We start from the raw sequence: 21986 nt of genomic DNA, 5'->3' as shown, positions 1-21986 counted from the left end.
GTGCTGTATAACGACAGCATATCAACAGCTGTGATTTTCAGGAAATATGCAACACTTATATTTGTATACGCATTAATGCAGAGATTTTTTTTTATCAAATTATGGCAAATGTTTTGTTAAAGTGCTAATTAGTTAATAGACATGTAAATTTTGGTATATATTCTAGAACAAACTCAAGTGTGAGTACTCAACCATTGTTAAACTGATACAAAATTGTGATAATAGTATGTTTTTGTGTGCAACACACAGCAATTTGCTCGCTGGAAAGACAGACGGAGGAGGAGGATGTACTTTCCACTGGGTTGGCCCAAGCGAGTCAGCCTGGCGCTGCCGGGGCAAGCGACTCACATTCGTCACATAACCTGTGATGCTGTCAAGATACTCGTTGCCGCTGTTGGCTCCGATTTTCTGGGCATTTGGTATGCAAATCCGCTGCTGCCAATTGCATATTATTGCCGCAGCACTGAATCTCTACAGGAGTTTGGCAGTAATCAATTAATCATATGGAAACCCGACTCCAGGCAGCTGGCCGTGCTAACGGATGCGGGCGCCCTGCTCCTCTATCAACTCGACTTTGATGCCAATGGCAGTGGCATACTCATGCAGGTGGATCCACCCGCATTGAGTCTGAAACGCGATTCCGCTGAGCTTTTCATCAAGGAGAACATTCCCCGTTTGAGCCTGCGCGAGGTGCGCTGCGTCACCCTGGACTCAGTCATCTCCAATGTGTGCTGCATAAGTCTGACTGAAATGCTCTTGGCCACGGAATCGTGCGAACTGTTGCGACTGCAATGGTCTCAACTGGAGACGATCGACGAGGATCTGCAGCCGCTGGCTGTAATCAAACTGCGCGACATTCCCTTCTATGTGCAGCAACAGCAGCAGCAGCCCGCTAAATATTTGCCCCCCATTGGCAATACGGCGTTTGTCGCCTCGCTTGAATATTCCCCATTTATAGGCGGATGTGCGGCTGTGTTCAGTGATCAGCGTGCCGCATTCCTCATTGCGGATCATCTGCGTTTCGAGACGGCGCACATGCATGGCTGCTGGGTGCCGGATGTCTGCGATGCAAGTGTTTGCAGTGTGAATCACAAGTTCCGACTGCTTGCGTACGGGCAACAGAGCTCGGCGGTGGCTGTTTATGCCATCGATGATGCCACAGCTGGATTGGAGTATTCGCATACGCTGATGCTGACGGAGAATGTGTTGCCTGGCAGCTTGGGCGCTGTCAATGAGCTCAAGTGGAGTCCAGATGGTTGTGTGCTCGCCGTGAGCTGGACAAACGGTGGCCTGTCGTTGTGGAGCACCTTTGGTGCCCTCTTGATGTCCACGCTGAGCTGGGACTTTGGTTTGCATGTGGATCTGCTGAAGCGAAATCCCTTGCAGCTGCGTCGCCTGGAGTGGTCCACCGAAGGCTATCAGCTGTTCATGACGTGCCGCGAGGGAGAGAACAATGTGCTCCAGCTGCAGTTTGTGAAGAGCGCATTGAGCATGAATCCCTGCATGAGCGCCCACTCACACATTCTGCTCCAGGGTGACGATTGCTTGTATATCAATCAGGGTGACAATTTGGAGCAGACCTATGGCAATGCCAATTGCACGTTCCCCAGCAGTTCGACTGCTCGCACCGACGACTGCGTAGAGCTGAAGCAAAGCCCGAATATGGGCAGCATTTTAACGGAGAGCAAATACTGGACGTTGCTCCAACTGCCACTCAACTATGCGGCCACCAATTGGCCCATACGCTACGCAGCCATAGATGCGGCTGGCTTACACATTGCGGTTGCTGGACGCACTGGATTGGCGCACTATGCTATGCTCAGCAAGAAGTGGAAACTGTTTGGCAACGAGTCGCAGGAGAAAGACTTTGTGGTGTCGGGTGGCCTGCTCTGGTGGCAGGGCTTCATTGTTATGGGCTGTTATTCGCTGTTGGATCGCACGGATGAGCTGCGCTGCTATCCGGCCGAATGCAAGCTGGACAATCAATATGGACACAAGATCCAGGTGCGAGCGCCCGTCATCAGTTTAAATACGTATCGAAATCAGTTGATTGTCCTGACGGCGGATGGGATTGTCAGCCTTTTTCGCATGCACAGACAGTCGGCGTACAGTATCAACGTGGAGTGCGCCTATGAGCTGGACGTGAAGAGCATTTGCATACATCCCGCTTGCATTGTTAGCTTAACAGTGACCAATTTGCGCAATGAGCTAAAGCCACAGCAACAAAATGCGGAGGCGGAGACGATTGTGGTCAATGTTTGTGGACGCATACTGATGATACAACGAGAGGATGCCGCCCAGCAGGTGCCCAATACACTGTTGGCCACCTGTTTGGCAAGCTGTGTGGAATGTTTCTGGCTCTCCCACAATCTGGAGCACTGCGCCATGCGCGACTGCCTCTGGCTATATTCTGGGGCGCACGGCATGCGCGTCTGGCTGCCCATTCTGCAGCAACGCTCGGAGCAGAGTGGCGCTCAGCAGCGTTTGCATAGCTTCATGTCCAAACGGATTATGTTGAGCTTCCCCTTAAAACTCTATCCACTTGTCATACTCTTCGACAATGTGATTGTGCTGGGTGTGGAGAACGAAAGCACCCTGTATACGAACGAGACGAACTCCCATTTTGCTTTGCCCTTCGCTTTGATGGAACGCAAATCGCAGGTGTATCTGCATAAGGTGCTGCGCCAGTTGATCAAACGCAACTTGGGCTATTCGGCCTGGGAGATTGCGCAATCTTGCCGGAGTTTGCCCTACTTTCCACACGCCCTGGAGTTGCTGCTCCACGAAGTTCTGGAGGAGGAGGCCAGCAGCAAACATCCCATACCCGATGCCCAGCTGCCGAGCATTTTGGATTTCATACGCGAGTTTCCCGTCTATCTGGAGACGATTGTGCAATGTGCGCGTAAAACTGAAATTGCACTTTGGCCCTATCTGTTCAGCATGGCCGGGAAGCCCAAGGAGCTGTTTCATCTCTGCCTGCAGGCGGAGCAACTGGAAACGGCGGCAAGTTATTTAATCATCATTCAGAATCTGGAGCCGTCGTCAGTTAGTAAACAACATGCGAATATGCTGCTCGATATCGCGCTGAATCAACGTAAATGGGAACTGGCCAAGGATCTGATCCGATTCCTCAAGGCCATCGATCCCAATGAGATTGATTCGCCACGGTGCTCAATGGTGTTGAATGTGAAAATTGCACCACCTCAACCCCAAACTCAAACGCAGGTCAATCAAAATGCGGATGTCTTCAATTTGGTGCTTGGACCGATAGCGACGCGAGAGCGCAGTTATTCCACCACCGTAACAAGCAATTTGCCCAAGGACAACAAGCAGCAACAAAGCGTGCCAGCCTCTGTGGAGCGAAGTGAGGCGCCCAGCGGTGGAGTGGGCAGCAACGTAGCCTCAGCGACTGTCGTTCGTCGTAAGTCGACCAAGGAACGGCAACAGCGGGAAATCTTCAACATTGATCTAATCCTGCAGCGACATGCACGCCAATTGCTGCAGCAGCACAAGTTGCTGGATTTGGGCTACATGTGCGCCTATCTCGACTTCCATTTGGTCAGCTGGCTAACGCAGGAATCGACAGCCACAACGCGGCTGGATAATTTTGCCTCAGCACTGCAGGCCTTACATGCAGAACTCCAGTTGCCCAGCCCATTCCCTGCAGCGGGACGGGATGATTTTGCGGTGTTGCGCGGCACCCATCAGCTGACTGGAGCCGCTGGTGGTGGTAGCTCATCTCAAACCTCGGAGTCTGGTTACTTTAGTCTTGCTGCGCAGCTGGAGTCGCCACAGTTGCAGCCGTGCATCAAGGAGGAAGAGGAACTGCAGCACAGCTCATTGCCCACTCTAAAGAATCGCTCCAGTTCGCAGTTGTCGTTCGATAACTTTCGCTATCGCCGCCTCTACTCGCTGCCCGCTTCGGACGATGACAACATCGATGCGGTTGCCTGCTATTTGAACGATAAGTTGGCCATTAAGCTGCGCTATCTTCTCCAGCTCTTCATCGAGGCCAATTGCACGGACTATGCGCTCATGCTGTCCATTTTGCTGCAGGACGCGGCTTCGATATCACGTATTGTAAACGTTGTCATACGCAGTGAATCAGTGGGCACCTGCCGACGCATCGAGGCCGCCCTGAAGCAGCTGAGTCAGTGTACCTTCGACAATGGTGGCTCCATGTATCGTGGCTTTGTGATGACACTGCAGCCACACATTTACCTGCTGGAGCAGTATATTCAGTCGCTGGGCGAGGCGGCAGTGAACGATAGCATTGACGATAGCAATGAGTTGAGCGCCGATGCGGCATCCGTGCTGGAGAATGATCCATTGGATGGGTCCAATAATAACTTTGTGCCAAAATGCCAGCAGCTGCCCAACGGCAACCAGCGGTCGTCGGAGCAGCGTCTGACTCGACATGCCAGTCTCGAATCTAAATCGAAATCCAATGGTAATCCCGGAAATCCCTCCTCCACACAGTCGACGCCCACGCAACAGCTGCAACGTCGTGGCAGTCGGGAGGCGCCACGCGACGGTTGTCGGCTCATGTAATCATCGTGTAATCACACAGAAATAGAATTCACATACTCAATGCATGTACGTAATAATAATACAGACGCATACAAAAGTATGTTGGTATATTTTTTAAGGATTTTCTTGCATGTTGCTGTGTTCTTGTAATTGTTGAAAGAATTTTGTTAATTGTTAAAGGCCGAACTCAGAATGAAATAGACATCGATGAATAGATAACGATTACGTTGTAAGCAAATATCTGTATTAATAATACGTATATAAATGGAATTCATAATATAATAGATGAATTTTGCTGCAATATTTGTTAATTATAAAATTTACAACAAACTCTAATCTTAATTATACAAATATATATTTTTACTAATAAAATAACAACTAGACAAATTTAATTGATTTTTCATATTTGGGTTATATGGGTTAAATGATCACATTATCCTTGAATGCAGTTTGATAGAGCAGAGCCTCGAGATTCTAAGGCATCCATTGAAAATCGAATATTACAAATTTTAATACAGAAAATGGCTCATAATACGAGCAGTATCTTTGCGAATCCTGTTAAAAACTTTTTGCTTAATCAGTGTCACCTGAGGGCATCCAAACTGTCCATTTAGTTTCCGAGAAAAAAATTTTTTTTTTGGGATTTTGATTCCGCCTTGGGAGTGAAATTCTTACAAGTGCTTTGGTTCTTAGATTACCACATAAGCCTTGAAAGCAGTTCAAAAGAACAGCACCTTCAAATTCTGTCCATTTGCTTTGAAAATCTGTACGGATTTGGCAGCGTTTGAGCTAGTTTTGTAAACCAAATATTCAAATCCCTAAAAGTGTGCAACATTACTCAATGCAGTTTCTCCCAAAATTGCTTCTGGTATAATTGAAAAGCCAAGAGATATGCAATATAAACAGTTTATTTTTTAATTTTTAATGAATTTTATCTTTAAATACTCGTATAATATTTAAAAGAATATTATGATTTTTTTATAACTTATATTATTGCTTTGTTTATTTTTATTACTATGTAAAATATTTTTTTTCGATTTAAATACAGTAAAAATATTTACAATTTGCGATAAAATATATTTATAATCAATCATAAATGATAATAGTAATAATGCAATTTTCAAGTTGAATTCTTAAAACTGTATTTAAATTAAGTTTTTATAAATATTTGTATATATTTTTAATGTATTTTAAGCAGCTGTTTTATACATAATAATTAAAAAAATCTTAGAGAACTCATGCGTTTTTTTGATTTTCATTCGGTGTCCAACCTCATGTATCCTATCGGAAGTTACGATATAAGGGGGCAGTGACCACCTGCTCTCAGCTACAGATGAGTACCAAACCTCATATGTTTGGAGTTGTTTTTTTTGTTGTCTGTTACCTGCATTCATGATACTCCATTTAAGCATTTTTTATTAGTTCAATTACAAATTAATTTTTGTAAGTGGCAAGCCGTGAATGCTAGAGATTCATTACGTGTGCTGCTTGATTTGGCGGTTACTCCGCATTGCGGGTGGATAGGATATTATTAGTAAGCATTGTTGTTCTGGCTTCCTATCCTGCTGCGTCTGTTGTGCATTTCCACTTTTCACATTTTGAAGTTTTTAGCGCAATTCGCGCAATTGCAAACTTTGACTGCAACGGAGTTTGCCCCGTTTGCTGCCAACAACAGCAGCAGAAGCAGCAGCAGCAGCAGCAGCAGCAGCTTTCAATAAAATCGTCAACGTAAGTGCTTACAAAACGTAATCACTGTAATGCTACGACGACGGGGCAGAAAGAAAGGCGGTAACGAGCAGGAGGCCAACAACAATTGCAACAACTGCAACAACAGTAATAACAGCAAAATCAGCAACAGCAGCAACAGCAGCACTGGCAGCGAACGTCATAGAACTTTTCAGTTGCTCTCAAACATCACAGCCCCTGCGGAGACTGAATATGCGGGTGTGCATGTGTATATGTGTGTGTGTATGTGTGTGTGTGTATGTGTGTGTGTGTGTGCCTTCAATTTGAAAAGCGTTGGCGGCAAGAACGCAGAAATTCGTGTATTTCGTATCCGTTGTCGCCGACAACAACAGACTCTTATGCCAGGCTTCAATCTTGTTGCTCTGGTCGTTGTTGTTATTGTAAAAATAACTATTGACGCTTCAGCGAAGAGGCAGTCAAAGTTATAGTTGTGTGCAACGCCTGCATATGTACGATGCACACACACACACTGATACACATAAATAAAAGCATCAACACCAGGCACACTGCTCAGCGGAAGTCGTCGCCGTCAAGAGCGCGGTCTGCAGAAATTGTTAAAAACTTTTACATATTCTTTATATTGCGGACAACCAGAGCAGCAGCAGCAGCAGCAGTAGCAGCAGCAGCAACAACAATAACAACTGTAATAATGGCAACTACAACAGGATGTTGCGGGTATGCCGCAGACAACAAAACCACACCAACAACATTGGCATCAAAAACAACAACAACAACAACAAATATTACAGTGTAATCAACAACACCACATGCGACGACCGTTGGCAGCCATCGCCCAGAAAAGCCTGGAGCTGTGTCTACAGCCAAGTTCCTGGCACACCACTCAAGGGTTAAGCAACCAGCCACATCCTCAGACTTTGCCTTATTGCTCCAGTTGCTGTTGTTGTTGTTGTTGTTCTTGGTAACCACTGCAATGTCGTTGTTGTAGGTGTAGTTGTAACAACTTTCCCAAAAATATTTGAGCGCTGCGGTGCCTGATGAATTTCGAGTTGTCTTGGTGATTTTGATGAATGCCTTCAATATGCATATGTGCTGCCATGTTTTCTGGCATGTGTGCATCTTGCACAAAGCTTATCCTGCGTAATACTCTAGCTGGGTGCAACTACGGCTATCTGCGATTTTTGCAACGTTTATGAATGACATGTAAACTTGTTGTGGCTGTAATAAAATTCCAGAGTCTTGTGTGCATGCAATGAAATTGCGGTTATCTGAGGAAGAGCCTCCAGAGCAGTCAACAGGCCTTTGTTATCGATCACAATACACACATAACTGCATATGTGTATATGTTAGCTTGTTAATCATCTGCATTGAATATATATGTGTAGGTTGGCTGTCGAAGAATTTTTGAAATATAATACTTGCTTGGAGTGGAGGCATCCAAAAACAATACGAAATTTGTTTTCATTGACTTCCGTTGTTGATGATTTTAGTGAGTTTGATAGGAACATGTTAGTAAACAGAACAGATATATTTATATACCATTCCTGCAGTATTTTATTGCCTGCATTATTTATAATACAATAAAATCCAACAAAAAGAAAAACAATAATTTTGATTAAAAATTGTAGATATTTTCCTGTTCATTTGCTAACTAGTCTATAACGCTTAAAGTTTACGAAAGTCACTCGTGTTGCTGTTTGCCAGAATTTGATTTAGAAAACCAAAAACAATTTCATTAGCATAGATTACGAGTCGTTCAGACAAAACAACGGACTTGCATTTCAAATGAACCCAAAAACGAACGTTGTCGTGCTGGCGACCCCTTGTGAAGTGAAGTTCTAACCCGGCCAGCCACCTCACCATCCATCCCCATCCATGCTCCACCGATTTGAAGTGCAGCTGAATGCACATAGCTTCAAAAACAGTTTGCACCCCCAGTTGCTAGCTGAAAGTCTCCGGCATTTTGGGTGTAAAAATTCCTAAATTGTACATTCATTGCATTTGCATTTTACAAGTAAATCCCCAACTGCCAATCTAATGTATGTGTTGCAGTTCCGAACTTTTCTCTCTCTCTCTCTCTCTCTCTCTCCCGCTCTCTCTCTCTCCCTTCAACTGTCTGTCTGTCTATTTGTTTGTAGCTAGCGAAGCGTCTAACCATTCGTCCAGCTGCCAGTGGCCGGAGCCTGGAGCACGGAGCACTGAGCACTGGGCTCATTCATGTCTGTGTCGACGCTTTTGTGTAAAACACTGAAAACTCGGCACTTTTTTTTCGCTTTTATTTGCAACTTTGCTGCAACTTCCAAATTTCAGGCAACACCAGAAAAATAAACGACAAAAAAACAAAACAAAAAAAAAATAGGAGCATAATAAAAGCTCAAAATGCAGCCGTAACAACCCCGACATGACCCCGAAAAACAGCGACACAGAAAACTTTTGTCGAAAAATCACGGAATCAACTTGCCAGTGGGCAGAGTCCATTGGCAACGCGTTGGCTGCTCCGTCTGGTACTCCAGCTGCAGCAGCAGCAGCAGCAGCAGCAACTGTTCCCGTTCATGCTCCTGCTGCAGCTGCTGATGCTGATGCTGCGTCTGCTCGGTTGTTGGACCTACATCGTTAGCTGCATTTGAAGTTGGTCTTCGCATCCACACTCTCGACTTCGTTCCCGACTTGCTTTCCGAGGGCATGAATAGATAAATACGCTGAGGCAACTAAAGTAGGTGTTGCTGTTGCCCGTCTGCTGTCTGCTTGGAAATTTGAAAACCGCAAAATTGTCTGCCCTGTGGGTGGACTGGCTGCTGTCTAGGTGCTCGCTTGGGTCATTCTCTGCAGCCCCAGCTGTCGAATTTTATTTATTTCGCTAAGGCCAACAGCTCACAATAGAAACGTTAATGGCAATGCCGAGCTCGACACGTGTGTATGTGCGAGTGTGTGTGTGTATGGATCGGGGCGTCAGTTACACAGTTTCCGTTTGCCTTGAGGCGTTGCGAAACTGACTAACATGGACCTGAACCGACAGAGCGACCACCTGGGCACCAATCACAAAAGAATCGTTCAAGTTTTTGTCGGAGCAACCATATGTGGGTGTATGTGTATGTGTATGTGTAGGTGTGGATGTATGTGTGTGTGTGTCTGCAGGCAAAAGTTGGGGCAGATGTTGTTGTTTCTCTTACTCCGACACTTGTGAGCTCTGAGTGTCATGTAAATGTTAATGCCAGTGCCCTATGCACCTTTAGCGTGCCCCAGCTCCAGTTTCTGCTCCACATCCCACACTTTTCGTCTCACGTCCATCTGCATTTCCAACCCCCAACCAAATGGGCAGCGGTAGCAGCAACAGCATGCGGCCTCGTTGCCAGCGTTTTATCACGTGTCAGAAACAGTATCGGGCTTTGAGTTCTTCTGACACGCCCCCTCTTGCAGTGCGTGCTAGAGATGGGTGCGTGACTCTATGGATTGACAAACCATATTTTCATAATAAGCACTGAAATTTGTATTCGAACTTTATATTTATTATTAATTTCCATTATTCTTATTAAGCAAGCACTAATTATTAATTAATTCATTTGCTTATTAACAATTATCATCTTATCGCAGCCCTGCTGAGCACCCAGTCATCGTGAAGAATGCCAAGGCTCACGAGGCCATATCAGTGTGCTTCTGTGTGTGTGTGTGTGTGTGTGTGTGGGCTGCACTGTTTGACGATGCTTTTCATTGCCTACTTTTATGCGCTAGAAGTTTTCTTTGCCCGTCAGCTGCTGACTGACCCCTTGAACCGATACATTAGCAATCCAAAATCAGAGACGGAAACGAACCAAGGCGACAGTTTGCTAGAGCGAAAATACCGTAACGCAACATCAACGTAAGAGAAGCAAAATCACGCGCAGCACAAGCAGAAACAGAAACAGAAGCTGAAGCTGAAGCAGGAGCAGGAGCAGTAGTAGCTCCACCTGCGATACCTTTTCTGTCATTGAGGTGCAAAGTTTACCTCATTAATTCATTAATCAATGTGTCTGCGCCTGTGCGTGTGCATGAAACTGCTGAGTGTATGTGTGTGTGTGTGTGAGCCGGATGCGTAGATGGGTGTAAGGGTGTTAGGGTGTTTGAGGGTGTGAGTGAGGGCGTCTGCTTTGTTTTGGCACTTTTGGCGAGCAGCACCTGTAAATAATGGCCCTTTGTTCTACGCCTCAACGGAGGCGGGCAACGCTGCTGAGTTTTCTCTCTTGTTGCTGCTTACGTTTCGTTGCACACACGAAAAAAAAAAAAACAAAAAACAATGGGGCAAGTGGGCGGGACGTGGACGGCAAAAAATAACTTGGGGAGGAAAGGATCTCGTTGAGTTCCCATTTTGATGTGGTCCCGGGTCCGAGGCATGACTCGACGGCTTTCTGGCCCCGAAATATTTCAATGAAGATTTATGTGCCGGCTTCGCCAGCAACATTTCTTGCTGCTGCTCAATTTTTGGGCCAGCTGCTTCCGCTGGTGTTTTCGTCAATCATTACGGCAAAGCGGCCGGCAGCAGCTAGTTGCGAATTCGATTTCATGGCTTTTACACGCGCTTTGCAGTTTATGCAACTCACTTCCGCGCCAACCCCACAAAAAGAACTGAAAAGCCATTTACGCAATACAACAAGCCAAAACTTAATTTCCTGCTGCGCCACCCAAGCCCAACCTCCGCCGTAAAAAGCTACGGCCACGCTCATGACCCGCAACATATACCACAGATCATTAAGTTCTCGAGCCAAAAAGAAAAGAAATAGCCAGCCCAGCTAGATAAACTGCAATTTCGCTGCAACACCTGCAAACTGCTCAAGTTTCTGGCAAGCTAGTACAACAGTTATGACCATAGCGGCCATAACAGTGTCGCACCCCATCCCTGCCCCACTCTATTCCACCCCAACCAGGTAACGAACGTAGCATATTTGCCATGCCGTTGTAATCTGAAAGATTTCGCCTTGATGCCAGTGCATGTGTATGTAGTAAGTGCATAACACTTAAGCAACATTGAAAAGTGCCAGATGGGCACAGCCGACAAAGAAAATCATAATTGGGATTCTCCATGACTTTGAGATCAATATACATAAGATGGCGTATAAGAGTTAAAGTCACATTTTAATTTATATAATTAGAATATTGTGGGGTTTTGTGGCTTATCCACCTAATGAAATATTGAAGCCATCATTTAATAGCACAAGCAATTTATTGCCAGAGTAAGATAGAATCAGCAATTACGAATTATTGCTAAATGATAGCAAGTGCATTACTAAATAATCAACTTAAGATTGAGAGCATAGATTATCTTCGACATGAGATCCTTCTCAAACAAGTATATATATATATATATATATAATGGTGTATATAATTGAATGTTTAGGGAGTAAGTTTCCAATTGATTATTGATACGAGCATTAATTGATATTAAATGTAAACAGGTCAATTCTAAGACACAATTTCAGTATGAGTAATATTATTGTTATTATCAATAATCAAATTGAAATTCTTGTCGCCTGTCACTTATGGCAATCAACTTTGGGTAAATCAAGTGTATGTATGTGTGTGTGTGTGTTACTTAAAATCATTTATTGCGGAATTATGCATATTTTTATTACACTCGAGTTGCATAAATAGAGGCATTATTGCACTTTACGGTGAGCAGCTGCCCCCGAGCAGCAACCAGCAACCAGCAACCAGTCACTTGCACCTCAACCTGCCCCTACATGCAACGAGTCCCTGACTGAATGGTAAGACTTGGTTCAAGTTTCAGGTGATTTCTGCATGCCACACAAGTTCATACACATAACGTACATATGTGGCTCGTCAGGAGAAGGCTTAGATTTTTGCATGCCTTGATTGTCTGTCGTCCTTTGCTGGGTATCCTTGGCTTTTACGGATGCTACTGCTGCTGCTCCTGCTGCTGCTGCTGCTGCTGCTGCACTTAAATGCCGCACATGTCTTGTGTCGAAAATTTCTGTCATTCAAAGTGTTTTGTGAGCATCTCCCACATGGTCTGATGTTTGCAACTGCTGCTTTGAAATTTAGATTTTTATGACTGAAATGGCAGTTGGCTAGAGCAGTAAGTGCTGAAATTGCCTTTGCCCCTCTCGACAGTTGCCTTTTGCCGTCTATAACAAATGCACAATTCAGCATTATTTGCGTTATAAACTGTGGAAATATGCTAAAATTGGTTTTGGGCCAGGTAACGGTCATAAAAGGGTTAATGGCCATAGAAATGCGAAACTTGTCAGCAGGTACTATTACATTTTTGTTTAGTTCTCTCCACACGTTGTTTTTTTTTTGTTTTTTTTTTTTTTTGGGGCTAAAATTATTGAAATACTTGTAGGCGTTGTTTGCCTTTTTGGGTGTTTCTCTAGCATTCTTTCTTGTTAGGGGTGTGTGCTGAAAATTAATAGGCCTGACGTCGTCTGATGAAATTGCCACTCGAATTTGATGTGACAGCATTTTATTCTTTATTTTTATTGCTTTGTATAATTTCCCAAACGCCATTGACTTTTCCCCCTTTTTAGTTTTTTACTTTTAGTAGTTTTTTTTTTTTCTTTTAGTAGTTTACAGAAGAAAACAAAAATGCGCAGCACGCTCTTGAGCTCAAATTATGCCAAGTGGTTGGGTAAGTTTCGAAGGTTGATGTTGGTTGAATTGGATAGGTATCACATTCACATATCAATTTCCAGCCTAGCTTCATCATTGTTCATTTCACTTAGGTAAATGATTTGTGAGGCTTCAATAGGATACATTCTTGTTTGCGATTGAAGAGTCGAGTATCAGAAGGCTTTCCGGACTGCATCTATCGTAACGAAATGCTGATGGTTTCAAATGCTTTCTAGAAAGTTTTCAACAATTCGTTATAGAGTATTGCACTGCTGAAAGCTACAGCATTTTACATAAGTCGAAGGATAATTCATTATTAATAACTGTATCACTTTTCTAAATGTCATTTTAAAAATCCCATTTAAAATTAAGATTTATTTATTTTAAATGTCATAATTAGTTAGAGTTGTTTGCTTATTCTATTAAATGTTTAAAAAGCCTTATAAAAAATGGAAAATTCACTGATTCCGGACTGTCATTCTCTGACCACATTGCGGCTCTTGGACAACGAACTAGGCCCAAAGTCTTACAGATGACAACGATTTTATCACTTGTCGCTTGACAGTTTATCTTTATAAATAAATTAATAAACGAATGGAAGGTGAGGTTTTTTTTGTCATACTCAAAGGACATACTTCGTGCTTTAATCTCTCTGGTCTCCGATAGATGTCTTGACATTGAGGACAATATTTTAATCTGTTCTGCAAATCGCATATGACTTAGAATGAAATTTGAATTCGACTTTTTACTCATTGGGCTTAAATAATTAAATAATTTTTGAGTCGCCTTTGGTGAATTATATCCTATCGATTGACAAGTTTTAAATCCTTCAATGTGATAGATAATGCCAATCGCTGCTGTGATTTCATTATTTTACTGTACATATGTATATTTATATATCTCTGATTGTCGTATTCTGGTATCTGTGGCAATTGAAATGTATAATGGAGGATTATATCCAAATCATATTATTGCTGAGGATGGGCGAAGGGATAAAGGGAGATAACCATTCTTTGTGGTCATTTTGTACGTTCAGCTCATTAAGCATACGCAATATTGGCAAATTGCCATGGATATTCCTCTTGTCCTCATGTCCTTCGTCATTTCCCTTGTTGTCCACATAATTTAATTTTAAAATTTGCAATTGAATGCCATTTTAAAAATTGTTTAATGATCACAGCGCATACACATATCTTACTCAGCGATACCTGCCACATTTATCACATGACGTCCCATAGTCCACCTCGCCATGCCCCCGCTCCCTTCCTCCCACCAACGATTAAAATGTTGGCAAATTAAACGCTTTTTAATATTAATGTATTTTTTTTATAATTTTTTTTTACTCATGCTTTTTATTTTTGCAAATTTGTTTTGTTTTTGTTTTCATCTTTGCTGGGTTTCATTTATATTATGTTCACATTTTGTTTGAGGGATTTTTTTGCTTTTGTAATCGTTATGTATATATATACTATATATATATACGTAGTTGTGAAATTTGTTGTGTGTGTATGTCTGTGTGTATTTGTTGTTGTTCCACGTAAAAATCATTGAACATCATTTATTATGCAAATTATTATAAATGCATCAAAGGAATTTTCCCATAACTGACAACTGCACAAAACTTACTCGTAAACTGATTTTAAACAGCGCAAAACAACCGCAACAAGAACAGCATTAAAATTGACACACAATCAACCAAACAAACAAACAAACAAATAAACAGAAAAAATAATTCCACTTTCCAGCTGTGTGCCCTATGCACTCTCTCGAATTGTTTAAATAGCCTCCTTGAAAAGTTGACGAACCCTTTGTTTAAGCGTGTTTACTTTGTTAAAGAGGCCAATTAATGAGTGCATAAGTTATTCGAAGGTTCTCTGCTGCTTGGTTGAATAATCCGTACATATATTGGAAATACATTCTATATTTGAAAGGATATACTCTTATGCTTTGTTGAGCATTCATGTTAACTGCACTTTAGAATGGTCGCCCCTTGGCGGATTATATTCCATTAGGTTAAAATGCAGTCGTAGCTGCGCCTTCTGATATGGTATCTAAAGTGTTATATACTCTACTAATTATAAATATCCCCTATAGGAGAGAAATGCTGTTAATCAGGAAATTATTGGATTGGCTGCCAGGCACTCAATGAAACTTTCTACCCATGGGAGACATCTGAGGCTGGAATGATGTTCCGTGGAAATGCTTCTATTAAGATTTCTTCTGGTCTTATTTAATTGGTTTTGGATTTTACCTCCTCGGATATTAAAGCCTTCTCATATTCGGACAGTGTGCTTCTCAGTAATGAGTAACACTCTTGTATCTTCATGAAGATGTTCCCCTGGCTTTTACAGTTTAAATTATAATAACCAGTCACGTATTCGTTACTGCGGATTATACCTAATTAATGATGTTCGTTCCACACTTGTTGCCATAATAAATATATAAATGATTCTTAAATGCGTTGCACATTTCGTGTACGAAATTCGAATACCCTGCCAGGGTATTTAAAACTCAACATTTTTCCTTCTCATGCAGATCTTCGTTTTTGACTTTGGCTTTTGTTTTGCTTATTGTTTACATAAAACTTTTGGCATTGTTTGCGCAGGAAGGCCATTGCCAGCACCCACTTGGCACGCGCACACCATTTTTTTATGCACCATGTGTTTGAGCTTTAATTGAATATAAATGTAAATTAATGATGCAAAAATAATTTTTGCTTCGAGGCTTTGCCGTTTTGTGTCCGCCTGTTGATGTTGTTGCTGCTGTTGCTGCTGTTGCTGTTTGTAAACATTTTCATATTGGCGGTGTTTGCAATGTTTTCAGTGTTTCAGTATTTTCATTCAGCGATTTCATGGCAGTTAGCAGTTATATAATTAATTTGCATTCAACTAAATTTGCATAAATAAATAAGTACGCAATGCATTTATTCGCTGAAAGTTGAAGGACAAAAAGAGCTGCATTGTTCGGGGCGTATATTAAACACAATTTTCAATTGGACTTAACAACGTTGTATGTTTGTCGTTGAACAGCAGAATGAACAAACAAGATTTACAATTAGGCAAGTGTGTGTGTGTGTGTGTATGTGTATGTATGTGTGTGCGTGTGTGTTTGTTTTGTAAAAATAGCTTAGCTGTTGCGGTTTAGTATATTACAAAATGATTTAGTCATAACTTAAAGAGTCTGCTTCAGTTCGGGAACTTAGCTCACAATCAAACAATGCAGTTTGCAATAGTTAATTTAAATTAGCTCTATGGCTTAATGGTCGAATGCTCGAACTGGCTGAATGCAAACGGGCCATTTTTGACAGGTTTGAGGTTAGTTTGAGCATATGTTGAGGTTGCTTTTTGGGCTGGAATTTTGGATCGAGGTACTGGGGGTGTTGCGTGTGTGGTGAGTGTGGTTCTCGCTGAGAGCTGAGAGCGTTTTATTAAAGGGTCGATTGAGGTTGGGTGAGGTTTAGGTTGAGTTTAACTTGAGTTTCTAGAAATATAAATAATGATTCGATTATAAGTAAGGTTATATTAGTTAAAACTCAGTTTGAACTGAATAGTGATGTGGGAAAATCAAAAAAGTTCAAAAATATGAAGTTGAAACACTATTTCAGTCGCCTCAGCCAGTTGCATTCAATCCATGGATGTGTCTACAGATGTGTCTTATGATCGAATGCCTTATACGGTATTTTCTATTACGCTTTACTGTAGATTACGCTTTACTTTTAGTTACTTTATGTGGCTGTCATTTGGTTTTTGAGCTACAAGTATTTTGCTTACTTTATTTTGGGTCTGCTTTTGATCGGGCTGTGGAGTACTCTCTCTTGCTGTGGGGGACATATATATATATATATATATATATATATATGTATATATATATATATATGCTTTTACTATGTATATATATATGCATATGTTGTATATGTATTTGTATTACATTTCATGCAGGAGCTATACACAAACATTGATGCTTATTTAATGCTATGATGTATGTTTATGTATGTAGTTTGCTTTTGCTTTTGCTTATTTGTTTGATTGATTGATTTATGGTATGTATGTTCTTCATTATTTTTCATTTGCTCTGTTTGTCGCTGCATTTTTCGACGACTTCATCTTGCCTATTTGTTTCAATTTCTAATGACAATGCTACTACTATTCTGGTTTGGTTTCATTCAATTTTGTTTTTCATCTACTAACGACACATTTAAATATTTGCAACTGCTCTACTTTAAAATAGTTTTAATTTTATCATATCATATGCCATTCTGTTACATTCCTCTTCACTTACGCATTCGTACACTGAGCCAAAAGGCTGTCCCACCCAAAAAAGTATGCTACACTTTTCACTCGATCGCAAAACTATTTGCTATAGTAGTACTATTTTTTTCATCATGTTTCATTAACCTAACTGCTTCATTTAATGTTGCCTTCCATTGTTTTTTGTTTGTTTTGTTTAATTTTGATAGCTATGCGTTTGCTTTTTATTGCTTTTACTTTTACGTTTAAGATTACGTGTACGTTTCATTTCATATATGTATGTATGTATTTATGTATATTTATGTTTAGTTCTCTATAGGCTTTTATTTTATTTTGTTTTACTTTTTATGGGGATTTTTTTTTGCGCTTTTCTCAGGGATTTGTTACGTTTTTTTCTTTCTTTTTTTTTTTGAAAAAATTAAGGTACACATTAAAAATAGTTAGGTTTTTGTTTTGTCGCTTTAGGTAGGTTGTGTTTTTTGCGTTTCTTTTTTGTTGTTGTTATATTTTGTAAGGTTATTCATCTATGCATTTTCAAAAATAAAAACTTTCAATAAGGGGCCTTAATGGCATAGCACATAGTACACAACTAACATGCTACGATGACTCTGTTTTTTCTTTTTCTTCATTTTTTCTTGTGTTTAATGTGCTTGTGTGTTTTTGTCTTTGTGCTACTTTTGCTGCTGGCTGCTACCTGACAGCGGGTACTTGGTACAAGGAGTAGTTTGAACAGTAGCTTTGAGTTGCAGACAAAGGATTTGTTGGCATTGCGGCAACAAGGAAATTAAGAAGCTAAGGTTGCAATAAACGGGCAGCTAATTGGGTGAGTTTTAAAAAACTTATTAACTTCCCTGAATAGGGGCGAACGGACAAAGCGAAATTCTGTTCATTCACATTGAGGAACAGTCGCGGAAAGAAATGGAAAACTAAATGGAAGCAGCAAGGAGAGAGTCAGAGAGAGAGAGAGAAAGAGTAATATAAAAGGCATCATTAAGATACTAAGCTGGCACAATTGCTATGTAAAACAGTAAGAAATAATTGAAAAGAATTAAGACTTCTTTTTGCAGGCCAAAGGCAATGATAAATAAGACAACTAGCTCAAAATGATAAATAAAAATAAGTATTTGTATCGCTCAGAATCGCTAGGAAACCAGCTGAAAATTGGTTTAAATCTATGACTGAATTTATATGCATGTAATTCCCATGATCTCCATTTTATACATACATACAACAATGTCAAGCCTAGCATTTTTTACACCTTTGCCAAAAGTTTAACTTGAGTTGCCACTTTGGCTTCCGCATCACTTTCTGAAAGGCTTCGGAAAGCTGCTCGCGTAGCATATTTTCCTAAATAAAAAAAACACTTGCACAAATCCGTCTCAAATCTTCTTTTCCACTCCCATAGCACAAGCGCTAAAATGTTCGCTAAATGTTTATGTGTGTGCGTGTGTGTGTGTGTGTGTGTGTGTGTGTAAGTTTGTTGCATTTAAAATATATGTAGTTTCCGTTTACTTTTTGTTTAGCTTGAGTTTTATACGTTTTTTTTTTTATGTTAGTTTCGCTTGTTTTGGTTTTTTTATTATATATTTTTCAGTGTTTATGTAGTTTTTAAAACTATTTTCTGACTTTTTTGTCGTAACTATCGCAAGTACATTTTCCAAAACCGTTTTTGTTTGCATTTAATTAAATTATATGATTACTTTTGCCTCTTTGTTAGTGTTGTTGTCTAGTGTAGTGTAGATGTTGTTAGTTATTTTTTGGTTGTTGTTGTGGATTTTGTTGCTCATTCGAGAACCAAAACAAGTATTCAATTGGAAATGCCTTTATCCTCTTGAGCATTTGAAAAGTTGCCGCTTTAGCTCAAAAGCGACTTTAATTAATTGCCAGCCAGATTTTTTTTCTTTTATTTTAGTCTGAAGTTTAATTAAAATGCCAGACAAACTGGTACAAAGAGAGCAAGGCTGCTATAGCAAAGGAAAAAATAAAGAGTATAGCCCAAAACTATGAATACCTTGTTTGTTGCTTTATTGTAGCTTCTTGGGTTTTTTCCCTAATTAGACACACTCATTGTTGTCCTCATTGGCGTTCTTTTACTGGGTCAAAGCTTTGTGGGTATTCATTTAAAAGTACATGGATGGCGACTAAAAGAGGTATTTGGGATGTGGCACAAAGTGCCTTACTCGACACCCATTAGAAAGTTGCTCGTCAAGTGGCCTAAATGCACAAAAAAGCAAAAAAAAAAAGCAAAAACCTCAAACACGCTGCCCCATATATAACGGCCACGCCCTTGGCGCAGTCCTCGAGCCCTGCACAACAAACTTTACTTTTTTTTTTGTATTTTTAATTTCTAACAGGGCTAAATTTTTTTTTTTTTTTTATTTTGTGGATGTTTTGTATCTATGTATGTGTTTGTGGGTGTGGAGTGTTCGCTGTGGGTCTACGTTTGCGCAAATAGTTTTTAATTTGTGGCAAACTTTCCAACAGTTTGCGCAACATTTTCTTTACACGTTTTGTTAAATATGTTCGTTTTTTGATTGTTTCAACTTTGCTTTTGCCAACTTCTCACTAATCCATAGTTAATGTCAGTTAATAGCAGTTATCCTAAAAATATATACTATATATGATTTGTATATATATATATATACTTTATACTTTACTTATTTAGCAATCGCTCATTTTACTTATGCTTGCCGTTTTGGTATAAAAATTGTATCTTTAGTTTAGGTTTTTTTTTTAAATTATTTTATTTTTTTCATTTAATCGCTTTATGATTTGCTTTATTTATTTTCATTTTCATTTTCAGTTTTAGTTTTAGTTATAGTATTAATATTTTTGTTTGCCATTGTATAAAATACTCACATTCACATTTACAACTACGAACCACGTAACTACTTATAGATGTATTGTATTGTATATATAGACTTTATAGTAATAGTTATGTATGTGTATGTATATGTATATATAAATGTATTTATGTACGCATGTATATCGTAATCGTATTTATGTATGTATTTATGCACGCATGTATATGGTATATTTTCACTACTTCCGAGCAGAACTTGACGTCCCTTAACTCATATCTAACTCATCGTGTACGCTGGCTAGAAGTCATATATATATATATATATATATATATATATATATATATATATAGTGGTAATCTCTATATACCTATAACTATGCCCAATCCAAATACCTAATCACACACCCTGTATAATGCTTAGCTCCTCTCAATTGCGAAATATATCCGACCAAAAACCGAGTTTTTTGCCTACAATTACGCATCAATTGCCTTATTGAGTATAAAGTATTTACAACTTAAACTTAGCATACAATTAGTTACAGCTAAGAGAGAGATAGATCGATAGAGGGAGAGAGAGACAGAGAGAGTGAGTGTGTGTGTTTTTAATTAGTTGAACGATATACATATAAAAATGAGAGGGGAAAGGCAACACTTTGAGTGTAGAGCATTATTATTTGAGTTGAGTATAAATAGTAACTGAATACAACTTAGTAGTAATACACATAAATTATATGCAGTTAAAGCGAGTACTTTTTTTAGAGCTATAAATCAACAAAAATATACAGTAAGAACTAGGTCTAGGCAAACTGCGATAATATAGGATGTTAATCAATGAAAATCAAATACATTTAGTTATAAGTTAGTACAAATTCATTGCCAATATCGATAGCAGGATCAATAAATACAAATTTCGTAGTTGCCCATTTCTAGTATAGTTCTAAAATAAACTTAAGTATAAGTAGTTAAATACGAAATTCTTGAAATGATGGCCTAGACAGAGCCAAAGTATTTTTTTTTTTTATCTGTTTTCCTACCACACTTTCCTCAACTATGTTAACTGAATGAAAAATTATTGATAATTCAAACATCTTTATCATCATCACACGCGATACAGAGTTTTTTTGTTGTTTTTTTTTTTTGTTTAATGTTTTTCATCTTTAGTCTTTAACGCCATTTCTCAATAAGACAAAGTAAAGTCGTAAGTCTTTCCAAACACCAACTAAATAAATGTGTTACTTAGTTCTTTGTTTGCTCTTTTGTTATATATGGACGAATAATTTTATATGTGTCTGTGTATGTAGTTTTCCATTTTTTTTTTTCTCTCGTATTCGAACTTAGTTCCTTAGTTTGCGCGCACTACAAGTGACTAAACTTAACTGGGTTGTAAGTATTATTCATAATTTCTTGTGTGTTTTATGTGTTTCATGTGTTTCATGTGTTATGAGCTATGTACGTTTATATGTATGTTTATGGTTTAGTTTAGTTCCCTATATCTATGCCATCATCTAACTCTTTGCTTTTGCTCGAGTGGTTTACTGAATTTCTTCATTTACGATTGTGTCTTGCAATGCCCAACAAAAATCATCAGACGCTCAAGCTTTACATGCATAAGTCAGACCCTATATAATAAAACTATTATGTAGAAGGAATGACTGCACTAGTGTTTAGTTATATACGTACTCGTATTTCTCTATATATTTATGTATGTATATATATTCTCATTTTTTATATTTTGTTTTTCTTTTTTGTATATCATATAACGACAACAACAACTAATTATTGCTTTTCGGTTTTAAAATGCGGTACGCGATTATTTTTTATTTTTTTTCTGTTTGTTTTTTGTTTCTTCTTTTTTTTTTGTTGTAATTTTTCATTTTGCTTAAGTTACCTTAGAGAAAAACTCATTAATAATTTACTAAATGTTAGAACAAAAATAACAAAAAACTTAAGGGACATGGCATAAATAAACAGGGAGAAACAGCAGGAGAGGGTTTCATTTGTATGGGGGTAGAGCTTATTATGAATAATTAATAGTACTGCAATTTTTTTTTATCATTTTTTTCTCCGTATTTTAGTTATTTTTGTTTTTTTTTTTTGTGGTG

The 21986-nt window shown here is 39.6% G+C and overlaps 1 protein-coding gene across 1 annotated transcript; it reads left to right on the top strand.

Moving 5' to 3' along the window:
* The first annotated feature begins 101 nt into the window (after positions 1-101).
* LOC6558627 (guanine nucleotide exchange factor subunit Rich) lies at positions 102-4917 on the top strand. The gene is made up of 2 exons (XM_001985107.2): positions 102-179; positions 250-4917. The coding sequence occupies exon 2, from the start codon at positions 286-288 to the stop codon at positions 4549-4551; it is 4266 nt and encodes a 1421-aa protein (XP_001985143.1). The 5' UTR covers positions 102-179; positions 250-285; the 3' UTR covers positions 4552-4917.
* Positions 4918-21986: the final 17069 nt, after the last annotated feature.

This window comes from Drosophila grimshawi, unplaced genomic scaffold, assembly GCF_018153295.1.
Source record: "Drosophila grimshawi isolate 15287-2541.00 unplaced genomic scaffold, ASM1815329v1 contig_44, whole genome shotgun sequence".
NCBI lineage: Eukaryota > Metazoa > Arthropoda > Insecta > Diptera > Drosophilidae > Drosophila > Drosophila grimshawi.
Note: the sequence above shows the minus strand (reverse complement) of the source record. Positions and strands in the feature narration are given on the sequence as shown.

Bases quoted from the DNA above. Each gene is read 5' to 3' on its own strand.
- LOC6558627 (XM_001985107.2), top strand. From the start codon at position 286: ATGTACTTTCCACTGGGTTGGCCCAAGCGAGTCAGCCTGGCGCTGCCG.